Here is a 26,705-nt window from a genome sequence, read left to right as displayed (position 1 = left end):
AGGAAAGAGGCCCCAGGACAAGGGTGTGGGGACCTGCCCACAGACCTTCCAAAGCCCCTTCTGACTCGAGCCTCAATATGAAGCAGCCCCACCCCCTGCCTTCGGGGTGCTGGTCTGGCCTCCAGGTGTGGATCAACCTGCCAACATGAGCAAGACTCCTGGGGTTGGCCCCGCTTCGTTCCAGGAGAGCTCTTTAGTGCAGAGGCCAGCCAAAGGCAGAGGCTGCAAACCGGTGGCCCACAAACGTGTTCTGTTTGGCTCGAGTGATAACATATTTCACAATTTGGAGTCCACCTCGAACAATCAGCATATTTCACATAAAAGGCCAGCGTTCCGCCTTCTCCAGAAGAACATCTAACCCTTGTTCCCACAGAGGGTCTGAGCCCACGAGTTTGCCACAGGCCCCACCATTCCCTTCTGCCTTTCTGGTTCTAAGGCTGAGGCAGAGTCCATTGCTGTTTATCACCACCCTCTGTGGTGCCATCCATACTGTGCCCCTGTCCTTAGAAGGAAGAAAACGAGGCTATACACAGCGGTGCTTCCAGAGAAGAAATAATTCTTCATGGAAATGAAGAATGGCCCAATAGGTTTATTATTTCTTTATTTTTGAGACAGGGTCTTGCTCTGTCGCCCAGGCTGGAGTGCAGTGGCGCAATCTTGGCTCACTGCAACTTCCACCTCCTGGGTTTAAGCGATTCTTCTGCCTCAGCCTCCCGAGTAGCTGGGATTACAGGTGCCTGCCACGACACCCAGCTAATTTATTTATTTTTAGTAGAGATGGGGTTTCACCATGTTGGCCAGGCTGGTCTTGAACTCCTGTTCTCAAGTGAACCACCCACCTCAGCCTTCCAAAGTGCTGGGATTACAGGCATGAGCCACCGCACACGGCCGGTCCAATATGTTTAAAATGCTGAGAGTGTAGAACAGAATTCTGGGGTTGGCCATGTCAGCTGTTTTTCTCTCATCTGCCTAAGGACACTGAGGCTGGTGGACCCTGGAGTCACTCCTTGAGGCAGGACATAACAAGTGCCCCAGGGTCCGGCCCTCAACTCCACTCACCAGCCCCATCTCCTGACACTCCCCACAATGTCCAACCACCCAGCCACACCCAGCTGCATGCTACTCCCTAAACATGCCTTTCATTTCTGTTCCTTTGCTAGACTCATCATCCCTCCTCCTCCATGGTTATCCTCTCTGGTTGGTGAACTCCTACTCATCCTCCCAGGCCCGACTCAAATGTCCCTTTTGATGGGAAGCTTCCCCCACTCCCAGAGGTGGAGCTGGTCACTCTTTCCTCTGTGTTCCCAGCCTCTACTTGAACATGTTCCACATTTTATCGGTTATCTGTGGCTGTTTCCCCCACTAGATTCATATCCAGAAAGACAAATACTCTGGAGTTCCAGTGCCTGGCCTGGGGCTGGGGGCATGGGAGGCACTAACAGGTATTGTGTACAGCAGAGAGTCAGCTCCCAGGATACAAAATGAGGGCTGAATACGCCCCACCTAACTTTATCCTAGAGGAGCTTAGTGGGCAAGGGCTCACATCCCAGTACCACGCTCACTGCTCACCTGCTGCATGGCCCTAAGTGAGCTACTTAACCTCTTTGTGCCTCCACTTCCTCGCCTGTAAATGGCAGCAATGGTAGTGCCTGCCTTATAGGGCTGCTCTGAGGATCTCAGTAACCTAAGGATTGAGCTTGAAACAGAGCCCGGCAGGTAATAATTACTTGAGCATCAGCTCATGAGTAGGACTTCCATCAGGGAGATGTGGGAAGGGTTTGGTGACCTGGGGAAAGTGATTTGACACATTGGTTGACCCTCAGTTTCCTGCAAAGAAGACTTCCCAGTGCCTCTTGCTAATTCTGCTGCATTCTCTGCAGCCTGCACCTGGACTGGCAGAGCCAGCATCACGGATGTGACAGCCAGTTCTCTCTATTATTTTTCTTACTCCATATCTATTTATTTATTTTTATTTATTTATTTATTTATTTATTTTTGAGATGGAGTCTTGCTCTGTTGCCCAGGCTGGAGTGCAATGGCGCAATCTTGGCTGACTGCAAGCTCCACCTCCTGGATTCATGCCATTCTTCTGCCTCAGCCTCCTGAGTAGCTGGGACTACAGGTGCCCACCACCTCGCCCGGCTAATTTTTGTATTTTTAGTAGAGACGGGGTTTCACCGTGTTAGCCAGGATGGTCTCGATCTCCTGACCTTGTGATCTGCCCACCTCGGCCTCCCAAAGTGCTGGGATTATAGGCGTGAGCCACCGCGCCTGGCCCATATCTATTTATGTATATCTATCTGCCCATCTACCTATATCTAAAACAAACAGTCATTGATCGACTGATCAATCTATCTTCAAAGCAAATAGCCATCTTTCTGTCTTCAAAACAAATAGCCAAAGATGCATTCCGAGGGAAAGGGGAAGAGAGTGTTCGCTGGGTACCTACTATGTGCCCTGTCGTGAGTGCATTAACAGATGTCCTGTCACCTCACACTCCCACCCACCTTGAGGGGGGCGGTGCCCATGTTAAGGGTGTGGAGGCACAGCGAGACAAGGAGGCTGGCCCAAGGCTTCGCCGTGTGGGGGCAGGAGAGGCAGGACTGGAACCCACGTGGTTTTAGAGCCAACGCCCTGAGAAAAGGAACCTCAAGAACTTAGGCTCCAGGTGAAGGGCAGGATGTCCCCAGACTGCTCACTGAGTCTCTCCAACCACCCTGAGACATGGGGGATACTAGAATTACTCCCAGTTTCTCCCAAACTTTGAAAAAGTTGTACTGGGGAAGCATTTAAAGGTTTTACTTAAAAAAAAAAAAAAAAAAAAAAAAAGGAGTTATCATCAGCACCATAAGACAGAGCGAGAAACAAACAAAAATTTTTAAATAAAAAAAGTTAACGATGCATATTATATACTTAAAAAAAAATCCAGCTGTATAAAAAAGTGAGTCTGTCTCTCCTGATCTGCAGCCCCCGATTCCCTGTTACAGTTTCATGTGGCCATCCAAGGACATTGAAACATATATATATACATCCCCCTAAGCGAACAGCAGCGTAATGGGCACACTCTTTTCCACCATGCTTTGCTCACTCAGCAATCTATTTCAAAACAGGTTCTACATCAGTTTACTGAGTGGCTGTGTTTTCTTTCGTTTTCGAATGGCAGAGGGATTAATTTCAGATTGTCTTCTCCAGCTGCTGAACAAATCCACTGGAAGAGATCAGCTATCAATCCAAATTTCCTGGCTCCTGTTCTTCCCTTTCTCACCTGCAAACTGAGGCTATTAAACCTCTTGGAAAACTGAGCAGGCAAAACATCCTTGCTTTGGAAGCTTGCAACTTTCTGACCAGGATCATATAGGACCCATATTTCAGAATCTTTTGCACCCTCCTCCCCCAAGCCCTGACAACTCATTGGATGCTGTAATGATGAACAGGCACAAAATAGGGAGTGTTGCTGGGCATGGTGGCTCACGCCTATAATCCCAGCACTTTGGGAGGCCAAGGCGGGTGGATAACTTGAAGTCAGGAGTTTGAGACCAGCCTGGCCAACACGGTGAAAACCCATCTCTACTAAAAATACAAAAATTAGCCAGGTGCGGTGGCAGGCGCCTGTAATCCCAACCACTTGGGAGGCTGAGACATGGGAATCACTTGAATCCGAGAGACGGAGGTTGCAGTGAGCCATTGCACTTCAGGCTGGGCAATGAGAGCAAAATCCTGTCTCAAACAAAACAAAACAAAACAGGGAGTGTTCAAAGGTCGGTGCTGACTTGGCTTGGTCCAGGCCTCCTAGCTACTTTCTGTGCTCCATGCCTGTAGATGTGTCCCAGGGTTCTAATTCCATCCACACCAGAGCCAGGGGGATGTGGATGGAAAGGCCTCCTTCTGAGATCTGTGTGCTTTTTCAAGGCTCGGACTGAAGGCTGGTCAGCCCAGCAGGTGGACACAGTAAGTGCCAAGTCTGCTTGGCAGAGATTCAAGTGGTCCAAAGGTCCCAATCACACACATTCATGGTGTGTGTTACCCTTACCCCAGCTAGAGGAGGAGGACAGAGACCAGATCTCAATGCCACTGTGGCCTCAGGGACTAGCACAGTGCCTGGCTCAGATAAGGTATAAAATAAATATTTGTTGAATGAATGAATGAAAAACACGACAGAAGGTAAGAACTATTTCAACCAGAAAGGCCTTCTGATAGTGAAGGCTTTTTTTGATGAAGGTTTTTCAGTCCATGTTTGGGCAGGACTCTATGGCTCTCCGACTCCAGCCTTCTTCTGAAACTGACTCAGGCGTTGGAGAGTAGGAATGTGACCCCAGGAGAAGGCTTGCTGGTAGGAAACCTGGTACGGCCAGCCAAAGAGGGCACTGGACCTGAGACCCAAGGCTCCGAGAGGCCAAGGAATTTATCCAAGGTCACACAGTCACGTAAGTGGAGGAGTCAAAATTTAAACCCTGAGCTGTGAGTCTCCAATACCCTGATCTTTCCTTCAGTTATTAATAGCACCTATCACAAAGTAATGAAATGGTACGTGTCCGAGTCGGCCTGCCCTGCCCGGCCGTGTGCTCCTCAAGGACAAAGATGGAAGCCCATTCATCAGTACAGTCCCAGGGCTTGGCATGGCGCCTGGCCCAAGGACCTGGTTAATAAATATTTGTGCACTAAATGGTAGCTAAGGGCTGGTTTCCTATGCCTCACGCCTTTCCTCTTGTGTAAGGAAATTTGCTGTCTCCTGTGCCGTGGCTGAAACTGTCTATCAGACTATGTCCCTGGAGGGCCCTTTGGCAGGACCTTGTAAGTTTCAAAACACTCATACTCTTTAACCCAGTAATTCCTCTTCTAGGGAAGTTACCTTACAGAAATAACTGTACAAGGATACAAGAAGATATGGACAAGGATATCCAACAAACCAGAATGGGGAATGTCCACCCTCAGGGGCTGGCCACAGGCCCCGTAGGTCAGCCAGATAACAGAATGTGACACAGCTGGAAAGAAGAATGTGGTGGCTATTTATCCGCTGGCAGGAAAGGTGCCCAGGATGTATCAGCGGAAGAAAGGCAAGGGAAGAACAGTGTGCAGAGTATGCTCCTTTTTGTGTTTCAATCAGTGATATACGTATATCAAAGCCTAAATAGGCCAGGCGCAATGGCTCTCACCTGTAATCCCAGCACTTTGGGAGGCCAAAGCAGGTGGATCACTCGAGGTCAGGAGTTTGAGACCAGCCTGGCCAACATGGTGAAACCCCGTCTCTACTAAAAATACAAAAATTAGCTTGGCATGGTGGCAGGCGTCTGTAGTCCCAGCTACTTGGGGAGGCTGAGGCACAAGAATTGCTTGAACCTGGGAGGCAGAAGTTGCAGTGAACCGAGATCGCACCACTGCACTCCAGCCTGGGGACAGAGCGAGACTCCATCTCAAAAAAAAACAAAAAAAAAAAAGCCGAAATATTTTTTTAAAAACTCTAGAAAAATAAATACACACCTGACTGTTAAACATACCAGACAAGGGAGAGACTGCAAGATGGAGAAGAGGGAAGAAGATGGAGCCATTGGTGGACGGTAGGAATGGGGCAGGAAACCTCATTTGATTTTTTTGGATCAGGTTCATAAACTACCAAGTCTCTTTTCTCTCATGGTCCCCTCCATATCCTTTCCTCGGGGATCGAGGCACAGAGCTGCACAGCTTCTCAGGCCAGAGGCCCTCATGGGTTGCAGGCTCCAGGAGGACAGTGATAAGAAGGAGAGTCATCCGTGTACTGAGGGGTTAGCATGTGCCCTGCACAAGATATGTCCAGGGACACATTTAATCCCCAGATCAGGAAACTGAGGCTCAGAGGTGAGTGACTTGCCCAGTCATACTGCTGCTAAATGGGAGGATGAATGTTGCTCCGCCAGAACACAGAGTCTATGTGACATGCATCCTGCCATGTGGCTGTGCTGTCCCTTCCTCAGGGCTCTCTAAGGCATCTTGCAGTTTCAACAGGCCCAGCAGGATCCCCAAGGTCCTCCCGCAACTAAGAACGGCCTGAACCAGGAGAAATGGACTCCAGTATGACCGACTGCCCGGCCCAGGACCCTGCTCAGGCAGCAGGGCTGGGACCGTCAGCGGGGCAGGTCTCTCTCCCATACCAGGCACTGAGGGGCATGTGGGGTGCAAGGAGGCCCACCTGAGTATGAGTCATGGCTCCATATTTTGTGAGCTGTGAAATTTCACCTCACCTCTCTCAGCTCATTTTCTCATTGGGAAAATGAGGCGAAAGCATCTCCTGTTTTCAAGGTGGCTTTGGTTTGTTTTTAAAACTTTTTACTGTAGAATAATCATAGATGCAAAGGTAGTACAGACAGTTCCCATATGCCCTTCACTGGGCTTCCCCTTATGTTAGCATCTTACATTTGTCAAAATGAAGAAATTAACATTAGTACAGTACCATGAACTCGGCTACGGACTTTATTTGGGCTTCACTAGTTTTCCCACAAACTCCTGATTTCTGTTTCAGGAACTGATCCGGGAGTCCGCTTTGCATTTTCATCCTGGGTCCTTAGTCTCTCATCAGTGACAGTTCCTCGGTCTTTTTTTTTTTTTTTTTTTTTTTTTTGAGACGGAGTCTCGCTCTGTCGCCCAGGCTGGAGTGCAGTGGCCAGATCTCAGCTCACTGCAAGCTCCGCCTCCCGGGTTCACGCCATTCTCCTGCCTCAGCCTCCCGAGTAGCTGGGACTACAGGCGCCACCACCTCGCCCGGCTAGTTTTTTGTATTTTTTTAGTAGAGACGGGGTTTCACCGTGTTAGCCAGGATGGTCTCGATCTCCTGACCTCGTGATCCGCCCGTCTCGGCCTCCCAAAGTGCTGGGATTACAGGCTTGAGCCACCGCGCCCGGCCAGTTCCTCGGTCTTTTGTGTTTTTCAAGACCTTGCCACTTTGGAAGAGTACTGGTCAAGTATCCTATAGAATGTCCCCTGACCTGGGATTGTGAGTTTTCTCATGATTAGACTGAACTGTGGTTTTGGGGGACGATCCCATGGAGGCCTCCATGCATCCTGTCAGGGGCTCATGATATACACATGGCTTATCACTGGTGATGCCAGCCTTCCTCACCTGGTTCCTCACTGGCACTTGCCACATGTCCTCAGTAAAGGCCTTATTTTTCCTTCCCACTCTCTATTCTTTGAAACAGAGTTACTAAGCCCACACGCAAGGAGAGGGGAATGAAACTCTATCACCTGGCTGGGAGAAAAGCTGCACACACGTTGAGTATCCCAAATCTGAAAATCCGAAATTCTAAGTGCTCCAAAATTTGACACATTTTCAGTGCCAACGTGATGCTCACAGGAAATGCTCACTGGAGCATTTTGGATTTCAGGGTTTTGGATGTAGGATGCTCAACTGATAAGTAAAATGCAAATATTCTAAAATCTGAAATCCAAAATCTGAGACACTTGTCCTAAGCATTTTGGATAAGAGATACTCAACCTGTATATTTTGGAATTCTTCTGTAAGGATTTGTCTCTTCTCCCCCATTGATTGATATTAATTAGGACTCACAGAACTGCTTCTTCATTCTCTGGCTTCTAAGCCAATAATGTCATTATTTATTTTATTACTGTCACAGGCTGGCTTTCAAGTTGGCTCCTAGGTCCTGCTGACACCAGGTGCTCCAGGCTCCTCTTTCCTTACCCTGCCTAGCCCTGAAATCAGCCACTTCTCCAAGGAGCCGTGGTTCCTTTTATTGAAGAATGGTCTTCAGAACCCCAAATCTGGATGAGATCGTGATTTTTTTTTTAATGGATAAAAACATGCTTTGGTGAACAACTCAAATCGTTTCTGAGGTATAAAGAGAAAAGTAAATCTCTCCCATCCCTGGGCCCGATTCCTCTCCCAGGGGCAGCTATTGGTTTTTTGGTTTTTGTTTTTTTTTTTGAGACGGAGTCTCGCTCTTGTCACCCAGGCTGGAGTGCAATGGCGTAGTCTTGGTTCACTGCAACCTCCGCCTCCCTGGTTCAAGCAATTCTCCTGCCTTAGCCTCCCGAGTAGATGGGATTACAGGCATGTGCCACCAAGTCTGGCTAATTTTGTATTTTTAGTAGAGACAGAGTTTCAGCATGTTGGTCAGGCTGGTCTCAAACTCCTGATCTCAATTGATCCACCTGCCTTGGCCTCCCAAAGTGCTGGGATTACAGGTGTGAGCCACCACGCCCGGCCTGGCACCTACTCTTGACAATTTCTTTTGTGTCCTTCCAGATGGTGCCTATACCTTGCAGGGTTACAGTAAGGATAGAGATTAAGTGAAGAAACGTTTGAAGGGCTCCCGCAAGATACTCAGCATTTCTTCCCTCCCTCCCGTCTTTCCTTCTTTCCTCCCTGGCTCAGACAGTCTGCACAGAGAGAGCAGGCATGGGCAGTGGAGATGTGGCAGAGGGCATGGCCAGAGGATGGCTACTCACTAATGGCCCCGGTGTACGTTGGCTGCGTAAGGTCCTTGGGCACCTTCCTGTAGATGTCAAACCTGCGGAGAGCAAATGGAACAGGAGTGAGGTGGGCACAAAGGGTGGGTCTCAAGGCAGCAGGCAGTGGTGCTGGCTCATGTGCCACATGGTTCAGCAAACCATGGTTCTTCCCACAGTTTTTCTGCTCTTTCAGGACACTTTCTCCAAGATGCCTGGTGGGAGGCCTCTCTGATGGAATCCCTGCTCCCTGCAACACCCTTAGATCACATCCCCTTGTCATCTCTACTTCGTAACATTTTGTTTTTTTAACAGGGTCTCGCTCTGTCACCGAGGATGGAATGCAGTTGTGCAATCTTGGTTCACTGCAACCTCTGCCTCCTGGGTTCAAGTGAGTCTCATGTCTCAGCCTCCCGAGTAGCTGGGACTACGGGCATGCGCCACCATGCCTGGCTAATTTTTGTATTTTTGGTAGAGACGGGGTTTTGCCATGTTGCCCAGGCTGGTCTCAAACTCCTGAGCTCAAGCAATCTGCCCACCTTGGCCTCCCAAAGTGCTGGGATTACAGGCGTGAGCCACCAGATGACCCTCCCACTCATCGGTGGATCTTCCATCAGAGTGTGACTTCCACAAGGGCAGGGGCCTCGTTAGGTTTTGTCCCCTGCCACGTTCCCAAACCCTAGCATGGGCCTGGTGCATAGTAGCCACTGGATAATTAAGGAGTGAATGGAACCCCCGAGTCGGGGGTGACTCTGACGCTAGAGGAAGCAGGGAAACGCACAGCCCTGCTCAAGTTATGTGACGATGCTGCATTCTTGCTCCACGTCACCTCTCCTCCCCCTCTTCCTTTTCCTGCCTCCTCCTGTTTCCACTCCTGCTGCGCCCCCCTAGCTCCTGCTGTCTGCCTCATGGAGATTTTTCTTAAGAATGCTAAGGCATGAGGTTAACAGAAAGTCCTGCCAGGAGCCCACAGGCTCAGCATCAGCTCGTGATGGCTCTGGTTCCTGTCTTGTGTGGTTTCTGTCCCTCCCAGCAGCAGACAGATATCTTTCTTTCCTGTGGATCCCACCAGAGCTCAGGGAAATCGTGTGGTGTAGTGGGAGAATTCAGGGTTTTGGAATCAGACAGACACGGGTTTAATTCTGGCTCTGCTTTAACAGCAGCTATTTAAGAGTTAAGACCCTGGACTCAGACTACCCTGGTTCAAATCTCGGCTGGTCCTCTTGTTCACCGTGTGACCTTCAGCAAACGACTTCACCTCTCTGAGCCTTTGTATTTATGGGACCATTACCACTAGACCCTGCGAGGCCACGGACAGGGTGAGGGAAAGAAGTGTCTGTAAAGGATGTGACGCAGAGAGCTCGCAGGGGAGGCTCCCCACGCACTTGGCTTCCTTTCCTTCACTTGAACCTGTGCGGCAGTCAGTTCTCCCACAGCAGAGTTTGATCGACGGAGCCCTCCTCAGTCCACACGGCATTCTCAGCTCTCAGACAGAACTTGACTTGCTGGAGAGGCCAGGGGCTCCAGCCCTCGCGGGTGACAGGCTGGTTCGTGGTTCCTCTTTGGTGATTAGGAAACAAGAGTGTGCCTGGCTAAACCCGACGCAATGCCTTGGAAACCTTGCGTAAGGGCTGATGCTTGAATCAGTGTGCTCACCCTAATTACACGTGAAACAAGCTCAGTTTCCTAAGACCTCAGGGGAGAAAAATTCCTGCGGGCTGCCAAGTTAAAAGGTACCACTTTCTCTGCTGCCTGCTTAGCTCCCAGTCACCTGTGCTCGGGCCCCTGAGGGTACCAGAAGCTGGGGCTGGGGTGTGGTCAGGAGGTCGGGGGTCTCTGCAACTCACCTGTCCATACTTACTCACATCCCTTAGTCAGAAAGTGTGGGCCACTTTAACACAGAGAGTTGTGTGAGAGGTAAGAGTACGTGCTGTGGAATCAGGTGCCTGGGCTCAACCATGACCATTACTGTGCCACTCTGGGTCTGTCACTCAAACTCTCTGTGCCTCAGTTTCTTTGTCTATAAAGTGGGGGCAACAACAGTAACTATCTCACAGCATGGTGGTGAGGCTCGAATGACTGAGCACATATAAAGTACTGAGGCGGAGCCTGGCACCCAGAAATGCCATGTGGATATTTGTGGTTACTATTATTATTAACGCTTGTTTGACTAACATTTACACAGCGCCTACTACTCACCCCCTCTTTTAGGCCCTCACGCAAGGAGATAAAAATCAACCCTTGGCCCAGTGAGTTTGTAGTTTAGCAGTAGAGGCAAAGAAACAGAAAGAGAAGGTAGTGGCATCCTCATCATGAGGTGGTGGATTAACTCAGGAGGGGGTACCTGACTTGGCCTGGGGTCCTCGGTGAAGCTTCCTACAGGGGGTGATGTGTGCACAGAGCAGGAGGAGGAGGTGGGTGGAGGGAAAGAGCAGCCTAGGCAAGGAGAGGAGCAGAAGCCAAGACACAGTAGGACCGAACCCAGGAAGCTGGGCACCGTCCTCTCTCCTGCATGGGGCATGGCCTGGTGTGGAGGGAGAGGAGGATGGAAAGCTGGGGCGGGGCTGGAGGAGAGGGTCCTGAGGGCCAGGCCGTGGCTGGGGAGTCTCACACCAAGTGTCGATGGGAGCTGGTGGGCAGTCTACTGTGGGAGACTATGAGAGTTCAGCAAATTTGGGAGGTGGGGGTGGGGAGAGGGAATGGAGAGAAAACAAACCAGCGGGTGGCCGTCACTGAGACCCCGCTGACGCCTGCCCCGCAGACATGCAGACTAGGAGGACAGATCTTCTGATTTTCCAAGAGAAGCCAAAAATAATGGAATTTGACGTGGAAGTTCACCATTCTCAAATGGTGGGCCCACATTCTATAGGACAAATGACACGTGTCTGCAGATGACATGAGGCCCGGGGCCTAGGCGGTGACCATTTGAGCAGAGAGGCCCTGCAGAGCTAGAGAAGGATGTGGTCCGCTTCGTGTCACAGGAAGGCCAGCCTGGGCCAGTGGGGAGGGCACGTGGGTTCTCCTAAGAAGACTGGAGAAATGAGTAGCAGGTAGCCAGGCAGCGGGGAAGGGCTGCAGCAGGAGGGTTCTCGTCCTCACTCCACCCCAACTTGGTCTTGGACCTGCAGAAAATCCCTGGCCCTTGCTGGGCCTCAGCTTCTCTGAGTATTAAATGAGGGGGTACACAGGGGATCTAAAAGTTCCCGTACAGATTAAAGCTGAATTGATAGCAGTGCCCTGGGGCTTGATACCCCAAGCGGCTAACAACCAGCTTTTGTCCAGGTCACCATCAGGGGCCGACAAGCAGAAACTGGGCCTCGCGATTTAAAAAATACAGAAACTGCTGTGCACAGTGGCTCACGCCTGTGATCCCAGCACTTTGGGAGGCTGAGGTGGGAAGACTGCTTGAGAATAAAAGTTTGAGACCAGCCTGGGCAGCATAGAGAGACCCCATCTCCACAAAAAAATGAACAAAATTAGCTGGGCATGCTGGTGTGCGCCTGTAGTCCCAGCTAGTCGGGAGGCTGAAGTGGGAGGATCACTTGAGCCTGGGAGGTTGAGGCTGCAGTGAGCTGAGATGGTGCCACTGTACTCCAGCCTGGGTGACAGAGTGAGACTCTATCTCAAAACATAAAATAATAAAAATTAAAAAATTAAAAATATAAGAACCATTGTTTCAAAACTGGAAGTCAGAGGCTGCTCTGGGTGAGGAGGCAGCGGTGGCTCGGGGCAGGGTGTCTAAGCTCAGTCAGGGTGAGGAAGAGATAGGAGATTGTTACATACAGAGAGACTGGTCAAACATGTACGTGTACAAGGATAGTGGGGCCAGGTGCCTCACTGTCAGGCAAGGGGGGTGAAAACATGGTATTAGAGTGGTAATGGAAATATCAGTATGAATTAATCATTTTCAATATACCCAAACACTGAAATATGCACATGCATATATACATATCATATATACATACATTTCCTCGCTCTTTCCATAGAGAAGATCCAGCAACAGCAACAGCCCAATAGCAGTGAGTGTAACGAGCACCCAAATCTTGGCTTCTAATCACTATTCTCTACTTAAAGGAGTCAGAGCTCCCTGGAATGGCTGATTCTAGGCTGGGCAGGAAAAATACAAGATGGGCCTGGAGCACCTTCTTATGTCAGAAACCAAGAAAGTGTTCAAAGAATGAAAAGGACATGTCAAAAGGACAACAAGAGGCCAGACACAGTCAATGGCTCATGCTTGTAATTCCAGCAGTTTGGGAGGCCCAGGCAGGGGGATCGCTTGAGGGCAGGAGTTCAAGAAAAGCCTGGGCAACATAACAAGACCTCATCTCTACAAACAACAACAACAACAACAAAGACAACAACAACAAAAGTTGGGCGTGGTGGTGGCGCCTCTAGTCCTAGCTTGTCAAGAGGCTGAGGTGGGAGGACCACTTGAATCTAGGAGTTTAATGCTATGGTGAGCACTGCACTCCAGCCTGGGCTACAGGGTGAGGCCCTGTCTTTAAAAAAAAAAAAAAAAAAAAAAGCTCGAGGGGGTTCCCACTGGCCAAAGAATAGACAATGTGAGCATCAAAATAAATAACAATCATCACAGATTATAAGCCATTGGATAAAACAGAAAGGCAGGAATCTACATAGATAGAAATAAAGAAATGAACAAATCAAAAGTTTGATAAAGAATAGGATATTGACATACCTTCAAAGCACTTCCCCAGAAAATGCTTATTAATTACAAAATGGAAAGAGTGACTGTGCAGGAGAGAAACTCGGCAGACATCATCTTTTTGGTGGGGGCTGGAGGGACAGAGTCTCACTGTCACCTAGGCTGGAGTGCAGTGACGTGATGACACACTGCAGCTTCAATCTCCCAAGGATCAGGCGATCCTCCCACCTCAGCCTCCCGAGTAGCTGGGACTACAGGGACGCGCCACAATGCCTGGCTAATTTTTTTATTTTTTTGTAGAGATGCGGTTTTGCAATGTTGCCCAGGCTGGTCTTCAACTACAGGGCCCAAACGATCTGCCCGCCTCGGCCTCCCAAAGTATTGGGATTACAGGCATGAGCCACTGTGCCTGGCCCAGGCATCATCTTAACCAGGTGAAGACAGTGGACACCGGAAGCATGGAGACACATCAGCACCCCATGCCTCCTGATATGCCACACTGAGGAGGGCACAGCACCACTTCTGGGGGGATCCTGCCTAAAAGGTACCGCTTCAATCTAATAATGAGAAAACATCAAACAAATCCAAAGTGAAGGGCAGTCTACAAAACAAAACAAAACAAAAGCTGACTGGCACTTGTCAAGAGCATTCAGGTCAGAAAGCACAAGAAAAGCTGGGGGAACTGTCACAGATGGAAGGAGACTAAAGAGACATGACAACTAAATCTGATGAGATCCTGGATCAGAAAAAGGTGATCAGTGGGACACCTGAAGAAAGTTGAGTACGAACTGCAGACTGGCCGGTGGCACTGTCTAATGGATTTTCCTGCTCTTGATCATGGCATTATGATTATGTAAGATGTTAACATTTGGGGACACTTGGGTAAAGGGCATACAGGAACTCTGTACTATTTTTGCAGTTTGGGGGAAAAGTCTGAAATTATTTCAGAACAAAAAGCTAAAAAAGTATTTCAAATGGAAATTTAGAAAAACATCAAAGACAGAGATGCCACTTATTCACACTTAGAGCATGCCTTTAATCCCGGTTACTCGGGAGGCTGAGGTGGGAGGATCACTTGAGACCAGGAGATTGAGGCTACAGTGAGCTATGACCATTCCACTGTACTCCAGCCTGAGCAACAGAGTGAGACCACCATCTCTAATAGTAACCATCATCATCCTCATCATCACCATCCCACTTAGCCTGTTGTCTTCACACATGGGTGGTCCTTGTAGGCATCTGAATTTGAGATGCTGGTTTAACAAATGATTGCTGACTCCTAGGTATCAGGCAGAGTAAGTCTCTGCTGGGCATGGGGACAGGGGCAGGGAGGCAGGCTGGGTGGTGATGAAGCTCTAAGAGGGAGGTGAGATTTGGACCAAAACTACAGAAGGCAATCAAAGGAAAGAGTAAATGATGCTTAACCATAATCACTCCATTCTATGCTGGGCACTTTGACAAACATATTTGCATTTATTTCTCAAAAAAACCCTGGAAAATACTCATATCTCATTTTTCCAGGGAAAAAACAGAAGCTCACAGTCACCAAGCCAGTGAGTGACAGAGCTAGGATTCAAACCCAAGTCTGAGTACACAGGGCATGGTCCTTCCACTGCCTGTACTCTGGGAATCACCAGTTTAGAGCGCACTTTTTGGTAAATTAGATGAAGGTCTCAAGGTTTTGTTCATCTGCTTTTCCAAAGATGCTGCCCCAGAGCAGATGAGAGTCACCTGGAAGACAGGGACCAGTTCGAAATTCATTAATTCATTCACCAGCCATGTGCTAAGCACCTAGTATATCAGGCAGTGTTCTAGAGAGTGGGGAAATGAAAGTGATCAAGGCAGACACCACCCCATGAAGCTGCCAATCTAGCAAAGCTCCTGGCTCCTTGGGACTGGCCACCTCAACACTACGTACTGTGATGCTGACTCCATTCCCACGCCACAGAGCCACGCTAAGCAGCAGTGGTGGGGTAAAGGGAGAGCTCAAAAAGAGCCTGGTTTCAGAACTGACCACAAGCCAAGTGAGTCAGCATGAATCTCACTAAGAAAATGGGTTATCAGGAGGCTGGTGAGAACCCCAGGCATGTGACAGACCAGGAAGTGAGCCGTCCTCCCTGACTGACATTAGTCAGTCCCTCGCCGCGGTGATGTGACCAGTTGTGGCCAGCTCTCCGTCAAGAGAATGTGGAGGAAAGGGTGAAGAGAATGGAGGAGGGAAAGGGATGCTTACAGCAAACCTACTATGTACTAGGGTCACAGAGGCCTTTGACCAGCATGTTCACATCTAATTGTCTTGACTGACTTGCAAATGAGGGATTATTGCTCCATTTTACAGATGAGGCTCAGAGAGGTTGAAGACTTGGCTAGGCTCACACACCTATGAAGTGCCATGGCAGAGATCTGAATCTGGATCTACTTTATGGTCCTGGTCAGTGTGGGGACAAATCAGGCCCATTTGGGTGGAAAATATTTGGAAGAAAAAGAATTGGACTGCTTAGCCTCAAACACAGAAAGCTAAAGGATGGACGATAATAAACACTTACTATTTAAGAAACACTCCCTCCCAGCCCTCCCTGGCCACCGGAGTATGAGTTCTCAAGGGCAGGTCCCAGATCTTTCCTCTCCTGCCCTCCTCTCTGCCCAGCCTAGGCCCTTGGGGAACTGAGTCCATGAAGGGATCTGTACAAGCATAAGGCCCACTGGTTGGCCTTAAACATGAGACTAAGATAAGATGGGCAGTGGTGAAGCTGGGCGATGAGTACACAGTGGTCCCTGTACTGTTTTCTCTACTTTTGTGGATACTTAGACAGTTTTGCTTTTTTTTTTTTTCTTTTTTTGAGACGGAGTTTCGCTCTTATTGCCCAGGCTGGAGTGCAATGGCGTGATCTTAGCTCACGGCAACTTCCGCCTCCCGGGTTCAAGCGATTCTCCTGCCTCAGCCTCCCGAGTAGCTGGGATTATAGGCACGTGCCACCACGCCTGGCTAATTTTGTATTTTTAGTAGAGATGAAGGTTTCTCCATGTTGGTCAGGCTGGTCTCAAACTCCCAACCTCAGGTGATCTGCCTGTCTCGGCCTCCCAAAGCGCTGGGATTACAGGTGTGAGTCACCGCATCGAGCCACATTTTTGCTTTTTAAAAAGGAAAATGGGTCAAAATTAAAGCAAGGGAGGAACCAACTGGACTTAAGAAAAACTAACCTGGATGCCAGGGGTCAAGGGAATGGGAGTGGGAACTGGGGTTAGCTGGGCACGTGGATTATCCCTGCTGCGACAGGACCCAGAGACCCCATAGGGCCCCCTGCCCTCAATGCTCCTCATGGTCAGCTCTCGCAGGGACTCTGAGATCACTGTGTCCAACCCGTTCACTTTACAGAAGAGAAAACCAAAGCCTCAAGAAGAGGTGTGCCTTGCTCAGTTGAACGTACAATTAAACTCAGAGTATCAAAAACAAAAACAAAGCCAGGTGCGGTTCTCACACCGTCATCCCACTCTGAGAGGCTGAAGTGGGTGGATCACTTGAGGTCAGGAGTTTGAGATCAGCCTGGCAACATGGTGAAACCCTGTCTCTACAAAAAAATACAAAAATTATTTGGGTGTGGTGGTGGTCGCCTGTAGTCCCAGCTACTTGGGAGGCTGAGGTGGGAGGAATGCTTGAGCCCAGGGAGGTCGAGGCTGCAGTGAGCTGAGATCATGCCTCTGCACTCCAGCCTGGGTGACAGAGTAAGACCCTGTCTCAAGAATAAGTAAATAAAATAATAATTTTTAAAAATAAAAACAAGCCCCAGGGCGGGCAGATTACCTGAGATCAGGAGATCGAGACCATCCTGGCCAACATGCCAAAACCCTGTCTCTACTAAAAATACAAAAATTAGCCGGGCATGGTGGCAGGTGCCTGTAATCCCAGCTACTGGGGAGGCTGAGGCAGGAAAATTGCTTGAATCTGGGAGGTGGAGGTTGCAGTGAGCCAAAATCGCGGCACTGCAGTACTCCAGCCTGGGAGATAGAGCAAGACTCTGCCTCCGATATATAAATAAATAAATAACAAAGTAAATAAATAAAAACAAGCCAATAGAAAGCTTTCCAATCAATCCTTGATAGTGCTTATGTCAGGAGAGGTTTTGCCTCTCAGGGGACATTTGTCTTTTGGACCGTCGCTGGGTATGGGGGTGCTACTGGCATCTCATGGGTAGAGGCCAGGGGTGCTGCTAAACATTCTGTGGCACACAAGAAGGTCCCCCCACAACAAAGAATGACCAGCCCCAAGTGTCAATAGGGTTGAGGTTGGGAAGCTCTGTTGTGTGTGGAATAAAACCTTCCATATGGAAACGCATTTTCCCATTGATCCCACGCTCTCTCTGAGGGGCCTCCAGCTGCTCCTGCCCCCGATGGGTGATGTCACGGCCATGGCCTTAATGGCTTCCATGGAGACCAGCAATCTGGAGTTAGGCAGTGTTTCCCTCTCCCTTTTTGCTCTGTGCCTGAGAAGGCAGCGCTCACTTGGGAAAAAAACAACGCAAAGGAACCCACAAGGAAAAGATGAAGTCCATCTGAATTTACTTTGTGACTTACTATAATGGGGTGGTAAGTACAAGTGTCACTATGTTAATCAAAAAGGTGCCAAATCCATGTCTCTAGCTTCCTCGCGCCTTAGGATACAGCAAGTTCCATGAGAATGTATGGGAAGGTCAGTGCTACAAGTCAATGAGAACATAGGATTTCCTTAACAGAAATCCACTTTCCCGGCCACATCTAGCCTAGAGAGTGAGAAATGGCTGCGGAGCCCAACCCCAAATAAACACGTCTTCCCCTGCTCCCAAGCAAGGAAACTGCCGCTGGAAATGTCTGACTAATGGATTTCATCTGTAATTTCTTTTCATAGCAGAATGCCTCAGCTTTGCTATTTTAACTTTTGCTGCTTGGGACCTTAGTTCTCCCCTGTTCTTGCAGACAAATCTCGGATCACTCTGTGGTTCGCCATATGTGGGCGGCTAACGGGCAGGCACTTGTGATGTCACTGTTTCCAAGGCTTAATGAAATTAGATGCCATTTAGGAGCAAGTCATTGGAAGTGGTGGGTCATTTGTCCCAAAAATAGCCATCAAGGCTTTTAGTTGAAACTCTGGCTCGTCAGCCCTGGACACCAGCCTGTCGGAGTCCTCGGTGCCGAGTGCCAGGGAGGCGAAAAACTCACTCGTTTGGCCACCTACTCATTCCCTCCACCTTACTGGGAACCCCTGGCCGGGGGCTCTACTAGTATAGGTGTGTGCCTGCAGATGTGTGTGCATGCATGTATGTGTATTGGGGGGCACGCAGGCAAATGAACACACCACAGCCAAGTGGAGGCAGGCGGGAGGGTGCCCTAGAATCATTCTCATCGCCCCCCTCAAATCCTGACCTTGACATTCATACTACTAAGATGAGTTCATATCACTTTCTCCCTCTGTCCAAAGGAAAAAAGGTCCAGCTCTGTCTCTAGCCCAGATGGAGAAGCTTTGAGGGAGGAATAATAATAACAATAATAATAATAATAATAACAACAATCACAGCTATGACTGCTGCTATCCCCATCGCGAGGGCTTACTGTGCACAAGGCCTCGGGCTTACACTTTGCGTTCAGTACCTCAGATCACTGTCATAACCCTGTGTGGCAGACAGTAGCATTCTTTCTGTTTTACTTGCCCAAGAGGCAGGGCCAAGACTTGAACTGGCACAGTCGGGCAGTAGAACGCTGCTTCTCACCCCTGGGCCACATGCCTGCCTGGAAGAGGGAGACAGGCTGGCAGGTGAAGGAGCGAAGGCCTGGATTTATGAGAGATCTAGGTGACGACTCCTGGTATACAGAGCACATATGCTGATGTCACCAACACATATAAGGTTTTCTCCCTGCAGCTCTCTCCCCAGACCTTGGTGCCCACAGCATGGCCTCCCAGCCCCAGCAGCCTCCACTTCTACCCCAATCATCTCCACATGTGACCTCTCCCATCTGTGATAACCCTCTCTGACCACAAAGTCTTGGCCTTTCCCCTCCTCTCCTTCCCACAAAGACCAAGTCTGGACAAAGAGGAAGAGGAGTAAATCTGACAGCTTGGCTTCCAGAAAGCCAGACCAACCACACTCTCCATCCCAAGGCAGCTCCCCGATCTCCACAGGCTCTGGGGACTATACCTGGCCCAGCCCCAGGGTGGCTGCAGGATCTTCCACCCTTGCTGGGCTGGGTCAGATGTGTCCTTGAATCTCCTGTGGGTCATGCAGGGCCTGGCCCATTAACAGCACTCAGTGAACTCCAGGTGAAAATATAAAATGACGTCCGCACAAGGCTATTCGCCACAGCACCAGCTGTAACAGCAAATGACTGGAGACCATCCAAACATCCAGCCAAAGGGGACACTACAGATCGCCCACAAGGCAGAGGGTGATACAGCTATATGGGAGAATGACACTGTCGTGGGGAATCTCCAGGATACAGTAAGAGGAAAAGGCTAGGGCAGAATGCTGCATTCTGTTACATTTTATGTGTGTGTCCCTGTGACAGGGGGGTGGGGTGGAGTGATAAAAATGAATGTACGGTCTTGCTTATATCTTCAAAAGGAAGCAACAGAAGGAGAAACCAAAAGTTTATATGAATGGTTACTTCTATTATTCTTAGGAGATGTATAAAAATATTAAATATGGCTGGGTGCGGTGGCTCACACCTATAATCCCATCACTTTGGGAGGCTCAGGTGGGCGGATCACGAGGTCAGGAGTTCGAGACCAGCCTGACCAACATGGAGAAACCCTGTCTATACTAAAAATACAAAATTAGCTGGGCATTGTGGCACATGTCTGTAATCCCAGCTACTCGGGAGGCTGAGGCAGGAGAATCGCTTGAACCCAGGAGGTGGAGGTTGCAGTGAGCCAAGATCATGCCATTGTACTCCAGCCTGGGCAACAAGAGCAAAACTCTGTATAAAAAAAAAAAAAAAAATATATATATATATATATATATATATATAAAACTTTGAGAAAAAAGTACAAGACCCATATACTGAAAATACTGCTGAGGGAAATTAAAGACATGAAAGCAAAAGTAAATGTGGAAATATAGACATTAGTGGGTCAGAAGATTCAACATTGTAAAGATGGCATTTCTTCCCAAATTTATCCATAGATCAACTCAATTCCAATCAAAATCCCAGCAGGTATTTTTGTAGAAATTGACAAGCTGGTTCTAAGACTCATATGGAAATACAAAGAACTTAGAATAGCCAAAGCAACTGTGAAAAAGAACAAAATTGGATCTGATGTCAGACTTACTATAAACCTTCTAGAGGAAATCATAAGGGAAAATCTTTGTAAGTTTAGGTTAGGCAAAGATTTTTCTTTTTTAGATGAGATACCAAAAAGCTCAATTCATAAAAGAAAAATGATAAATTAGGCTTCATTAAATTTTTTTTTTTTTTTTTTTTGAGACAGAGTTTCACTCTTGTCGCCCAGGCTGGAGTGCAGTGGCGTGATTTTGGTTCATGGCAACCTCTGCCTCCTGGGTTCAAGCAATTCTCCTGCCTCAGCCTCCCAAGTATCTGGGATTACAGGTATGCGCCACCATGCCCGGCTAATTTTATATTTTTAGTAGAGATGGGGTTTTGCCATGTTGGCCAGGCTAGTCTCGAACTCCTGACCTAGTGATCCACCCGCCTCAGTCTCCCAAAGTGCTGGGATTACATGCGTGAGCCACCACACCCGGCCCTAGCAATTTCTTAAAACTTAAACATACATTCACCATATGATCAAGCCATTCCACTCTAGGCTTTTGCTCAAGAGAAATGAAAGCATGTGCCCATACAAAGACTGTATATGAAAAGTCATGGAAGCTTGATTTATAATAGCCACAAGATAGAAACAATCCAAACGTCCATCAACAGACAGATGGATGAACAAGGTGTGGCATATTCATAAAATAGAATATTACTCAGCAACAAAAAGCAATGCAGCATTGATACATGCAACGACATGGATGATTCTCAAAATAATGATGCTGAATGGCAGGCGAACTAGGGTACATATGGTATGGTTCTGTCTATAGAAAATGCTAGAAAATGCCAACTAATCTAGAGTGACAGCAGATCATCAGCTGCCCAGGGAGAGCGGAAAGGACAGGGAGGAGCAAGCTTTGGGGTGTGGTGTAGATATCCACTATCTTGGCTGTGATGATGGTTTCACGGATGTAGACATATGGCATATTTTTCACATTGTACACTTCAGACGTGACATTTATTGTAAGTCAATTATACCTCAATAAAGCTGTCTGAATAAAACATTTTAACAGCCATAATTAAAATACATCCCATACATTAAATGATCCATGAGTTCATAAGGATACTTCCTAAAAACAAGTAACGAGCTTTGTTGGACACCTTGAAGATCCTACACCACCAACTCATTATTCTGAAAATCGGTAAATAAAGAGAACGCACTTACTCTGACGTTTTTTCTTGGTATAAAATGTATTTCTAGATAGCCAAATAGTTGATGAGGGCAAAGTTCTGTTTTATACAATAACTGCGAAGAATGTATGCAGAAAGACTAAGAGAATTAGAAAAATCCTCTTTGTGCGTCCCCTGATGAAGTCCTGGATCTAGACAACAACCAGCAATGACAGGAAACTTCCTACCAGATAGACCAGGCTGCCCCTGCCTGAACGCAGTGATCCATCTGAGCATCTCCAAGAGACGAAGGCCAGTTGTTCTGTGCCTCTCAATGTGACATAATACAAAGCACACAGCAGCACCCAGGAACGCTTCTTGCCAAGGGAACTGACCCTGAGTCTAATCAAGGTTCCAGATCTAACCACCAGTTTACAAAAAATACCAGCAACAAGTTACATGATTCAACAAGCCCAATCCATAATGCCGGCATTCTACAGAATAAATGACCTAGTTTCTTCAATAAATAAAGGATGTGACCAGGCGTGGTGGCTCATGCCTGTTGTCCCAAGATAGGAGAATCGCTTGAGCTCAGGAGTTCCCTGGGCAACATAGCAAGATCCCATCTCCACAAAATATTTAAAAATTAGTCAGGTGTGGTAGCTCATGACTGTAATCTGTTACTCAGGAGGCTGAGATGGGAGGGTCACTTGAGCACAGGAGTTTGAGGCTTCAGTGAGCCATGACTGCACCACTGCACTCCAGCCTGGGCAACAGGATGAGATTCTGTCTCAATAAAATCCATAGGCAATAGGTAGACCTTGTTGGATTCTGATTCCCTTTAACCCTAACCACTGACTTTCACTTTCCCAGCCTCCTTTGTGGCCTGGGGTGGCCATATAACATTGCTCTGACTGATGATAAGAAGCAGAAGCCTGCTGGGGGTAGAGTGCATTTGCTTTTATCAATCAAAGTGTCACACATCACTGGCACTAACACTTCTACCCCAACCCCATCTTCCTGTCTTGGGTGCAGACATAACATCTGGAGCTGGGGGAGCTCCTCTGAGACCGTAAGGGAAAAGTGCAGCTGAGAGCAGAGATAAAAACTCTCGAATCCTTGAGATGCTGAGCCAACACCAGCAGCAAGCTACCTCCAGTCTTCTTGTGACATGAGAAAAAAAAAAAAAAGAAAACAAAAAAACTCTTATTTAAACCTCTTCTAGTCCAGTTTTCTGTTACTTCAGCTAAAAAAGCACTCCTTACAGATAGCATGTAAAAGAAAAAGCAGAGGAGGTATGGAAAGGCCTTGACTTTCCGCCATTCATCAGCTGGAGAACTTGAATGAATTACCGTTCTACCTGGAAGGTTCTGCCCTTGCATCTCTGTACCGCTTGCTCCCTCACTTAAGTCTATTTTCAAATGTCATCTCCTCGGGGGAGGCTGTGCTTACTCTGCCCTCTTTTTTAAATTTTTTTTTATTTTTTGAGACAGGGTCTCACTCTGTTGCTCAGGCTGGAGTGCAGTGGCACGACCAAGGCTCACTGCTGCCTCGACCTCCCTAGGCTCAGGTGATCCTCCCACCTTGGTCTTTCAAGTAGCTAGGACAAGCGCACACCACTGCACCTGGCTAATTTTTGTATTTTTTGTAGAGACGGGGTTTTGCCATGTTGCCCTGGCTGGTCTCAAGCTTCTGGGCTCAAACAATCTGCCTGCCTCAGCCTCCCCATGTTGGGATTACAGGCATGAGCCACCACGCGAAGCCTCTGCCCTCTTCTTTCTTCACAACACTTAAAATCACTCCCTGACATTGAGTTACGTGTATCTGCTCACTGCCTGACTCCATCAGAATATAAGTCACCAGACAGCTGGAACCCCATCTGTCTACATCACCAGGGCCTAGAAAAGTGCCTGGCATAGAGTAGGTTCAAAAGAAACACTTGTGCAATGGATGAAGAAGGCAACATTTCTCAAAGTGTGGTCCAAGGACCACTGCCCCAGAATCTGTGGGAAGCTGGTTACATTTACAGATTCCGGCCAGGCGAGGTGGCTCACACCTGTAATCCCAGCACTTTGGGAGGCCGAGGCGGGCGGATCACCTGACATCAGGAATTTGAGACCAGCCTGGCCAACATGGTGAAACCCCGTCTCCACTAAAAATACAAAAAAAGTGCCAGGTGTGGTGGCATGTGCCTGTAATTCCAGCTACTTGGGAGGCTGAGGCAGGAGAATTGCTTGGACCCAGGAGGCAGTGGTTGCAGTGAGCCAATATCATGCCACTGCACTCCAGCCTGGGGGACAGAGCGAGACTCCATCTCAAAAAAAAAAAAAAAAAACAAAACCAAATTGCAGATTCCAGGGCCCCACTGTAGAATGAACTGAACTGGTATGGGGTAAGGCAGGCAGGGCAGGAACCTGCTTTGCTGAAAAGCACAGTTCTGGAGACGCCCATGCAAGCTAGAATTCCTAAGGTGTAAGGCATGTGTTTATTTCTAACTTCAAGCAGATTTCCTAAGACTTTCAGCCCGCACCCACCTGACTTACCACAGGTCAACAGAGGGACGGGAAAGGGGACTGGCATTTCCTGGACTCCTACCCTATGGGCCAAGCACTGCTTAGACACTTGGCCTAATCTATTCACAGAATCTTCCCTACTACTCCTGAGGTTCCTTCAACAAATACAGAAACTGAGGCTCAGAGAGGCCAAGCCACTTGCCTAAGCTCACACAGCTAGCAAGAAGCAGAGTCAGGACTGGAACCCCGGCCAGCCTCCTCCTGGAGACTGAACACGGATCCTCCCTGGCCTCCCAAAAGCTCCCCACTGGGCCCTGGGAGCCTTGGCTTTCTGTACTCATCGCTGCCCTCCTGTGCCACACAGGGCCCATGCTGACAGCAGGCCGTGGCACTGGGTGAGTGAGGGAAGGATGCAGGGTCCACAGAGTTGAGGAAATGTGGTGCTGTGTCACCTGGAAGCCCTGGCTGGGCAAGGCTGGAGAGGGGCCCCTCACCCCCACTCACCTCCCCCACCTGCAACAGACAGATGAGCTCAGGCTTGCACAGGAAGAGGAAAGGCAGCCAGGGCTTGGCCGGGAGTCAGGCTTCCCGCTTGTCAAGGCCACAGGGAGTGCTGGGCCGGCGGGGGAGCAAGAGCCCCCCAAGTGTTTCCAACTCACTGGAAATAGGACACGGCCTCCTGGCCCCACACCGGGATACAACAACATCCTGTGTGCAGATGCTATAAATGGAAATGTATTCTTAGAGGGGCAGAGCATGAGCGGGGTTTTTCAAAAGTGACCCATCATCGGATAAAAATACAGATGGCATTTAAACGCTGAGCGGCAGGAGCTATTCCGGGGACTGGATTCTCATGCCCGTGGCTCCCCGCCAGGCACGGCCTTTCACAGAGATTTAAAAAGCATAAACTGTTGGTGTCAGTGTTTTTAAGTTTAGGAGGGGAGTATTTAGGGGAAGGAGCCATGCCAAGATACCTGTGAAAGGTGCCCCTTTCGGGAAAACCCAAGTGTCCCTTGGCCTCCACCTGCCCAATTGATTCAGCTTTGCTTTGTGCTATGAGACCACCGTTTTTCTCTCTCTCTCTCTTTTTTTTTTTCTGAGATACAGTTTTGCTCTTGTTGCCAAGGCTGGAGTGCAGTGGCACGATCACAGCTCACTGCAACCTCCCCCTCCCGGGCTCAAGCGATTCTCTTGCTTCAGCCTCCCAAGTAGCTGGGATTACAGGCATGTGCCACCATGCCCGGCTAATTTTTGAATTTTTAGTAGAGGCAGGGTTTCATCATGTTGGTCAGGCTGGTCTCAAACTCCTGGCCTCAAGTGATTCACCTGCCTCGGCCTCCCAAAGTGCTGGGATTAGAGGTGTGAGCTACCGAGTCTGGCCTGAGACCACCTTTTGACAACACTCTCAGTGACCTTGAGAAATAAGTCAAGGCTGAGTTCTGGGGAGGCCTGGGGTAAAAGCATAGTGCAGCATTAAGATTTTAAGAGGGGAAGGAGAATGATATTTACTGAGCACCTCCCATGAACCCAAGTAGTAACTCATATTGTCTCATCTGATCCTCAAATCTGATCCTCAAAACCATTCAGGTATAAACCCCGGCTTCATCCCCATTTTTACAGAAAAAGAAAACTGAGGTTCAGGAAAGACTGTGTAGAGACAGTGACTCAGACTGAGGCCTTGGGTACAGGCAGACAGATGGGGACGAGGCTGGAGGAGAAAGGGTGGAAGTTCCCGCAAAGCTTCATGGCCCCCTGAGGCCCAAGGTTACTATATCTCATGGCCAAGCAGGAGTACACGTCCTCGTCCATCTGAACACAAGGCTACTGCACTGAGCTGGGAGCACAGTGAAGAGACCTGAAGGGGCAGGCAGCTGTGCGCTTTAGAAAGCAAGATCTGGCTCACAAATGAAAAGATGAGATTCTCCACACAATCCCAGGCAAAAGCGCCTTAGGAAAGGGGTCAGCATGTTCTCCTTGTCGGCCTGGCTGAGAGGCTGGTTGGTGATCACTTTCATTTGGGCGTATCTCGGTGTTGTCAGTTTTTCTATAATAAGCAGGTTATAAATAGAAAGAGAGACACAGTCAGGGCCTGTCTTAGCAGATCTGTCTTTGGCTGCTATCTGTCCCTCCTTCCCACCCCACTGCCCGCCAACATTCTTTGTTCCCCAAAGACCACTGCTATTCCAGCGCGGTGCCATCTGTCTGCATCACCCCCTCTCCTCCAGCAGCTCACAGTACTTTGCATCACCGAGTGCTTACTGTGGACCACGCACTGATCTAGGTGCTGGGAGCACATCAGAGGTCAGACACAAATCTCCCTGCCTTCACCTAGATTATCTCCTAGTGGGAGAGACCAACAGTGAAGGAACTCATATATGTCAGTGCTGACAAGCGTTATGAAGAAAAATAAAACAGGTTAAGGAAATAGTGGAATGCCAGGGCCCTTCGGATGGGGCTCATCAGACAAGGAGATCATAACATGCAAATGGAGATAGAATTAAGTGAGACAACAGCCACAGGGATAGCCAGGGAACAGCATTCCAGGCAGAAGGGACAGCAAGTGCAAAGGCCTTGAGGCAGGGAGCGTCAGGTTCCTGCAACAGCAGGGAACAGCAGGGAGGCGGATATGGCTGGAGTGGCCAGTGACGTCAGAGGCCTCAGGCAATTGAAAACTCAGCTCACCATCC

The 26,705-nt window shown here is 48.8% G+C and overlaps 1 protein-coding gene across 11 annotated transcripts in view; it reads right to left on the bottom strand.

Moving 5' to 3' along the window:
* The window catches only part of ERGIC1 (endoplasmic reticulum-golgi intermediate compartment 1), a 122,183-nt gene that overhangs the window by 55,642 nt on the left and 39,836 nt on the right, over positions 1–26,705 (bottom strand). For 3 of the 11 annotated variants that reach the window (XM_003900526.3, XM_009209583.3, XM_009209581.4), the window contains exon 2: positions 8,437–8,498. In XM_003900526.3, the coding sequence (XP_003900575.1) occupies positions 8,437–8,498 (62 nt within the window). Of the gene's footprint in view, positions 1–8,436; positions 11,791–24,522; positions 25,162–26,705 lie in introns of those variants that run through there. The other 8 variants (XR_004183900.1, XM_009209579.4, XM_009209580.4 and 5 more) reach the window with 6 other exon arrangements.

Source organism: Papio anubis, chromosome 5 (genome assembly GCF_008728515.1).
Source record: "Papio anubis isolate 15944 chromosome 5, Panubis1.0, whole genome shotgun sequence".
NCBI classification, from domain to species: Eukaryota; Metazoa; Chordata; class Mammalia; order Primates; family Cercopithecidae; genus Papio; species Papio anubis.
This window is presented reverse-complemented; position numbering and strand designations above follow the sequence as displayed.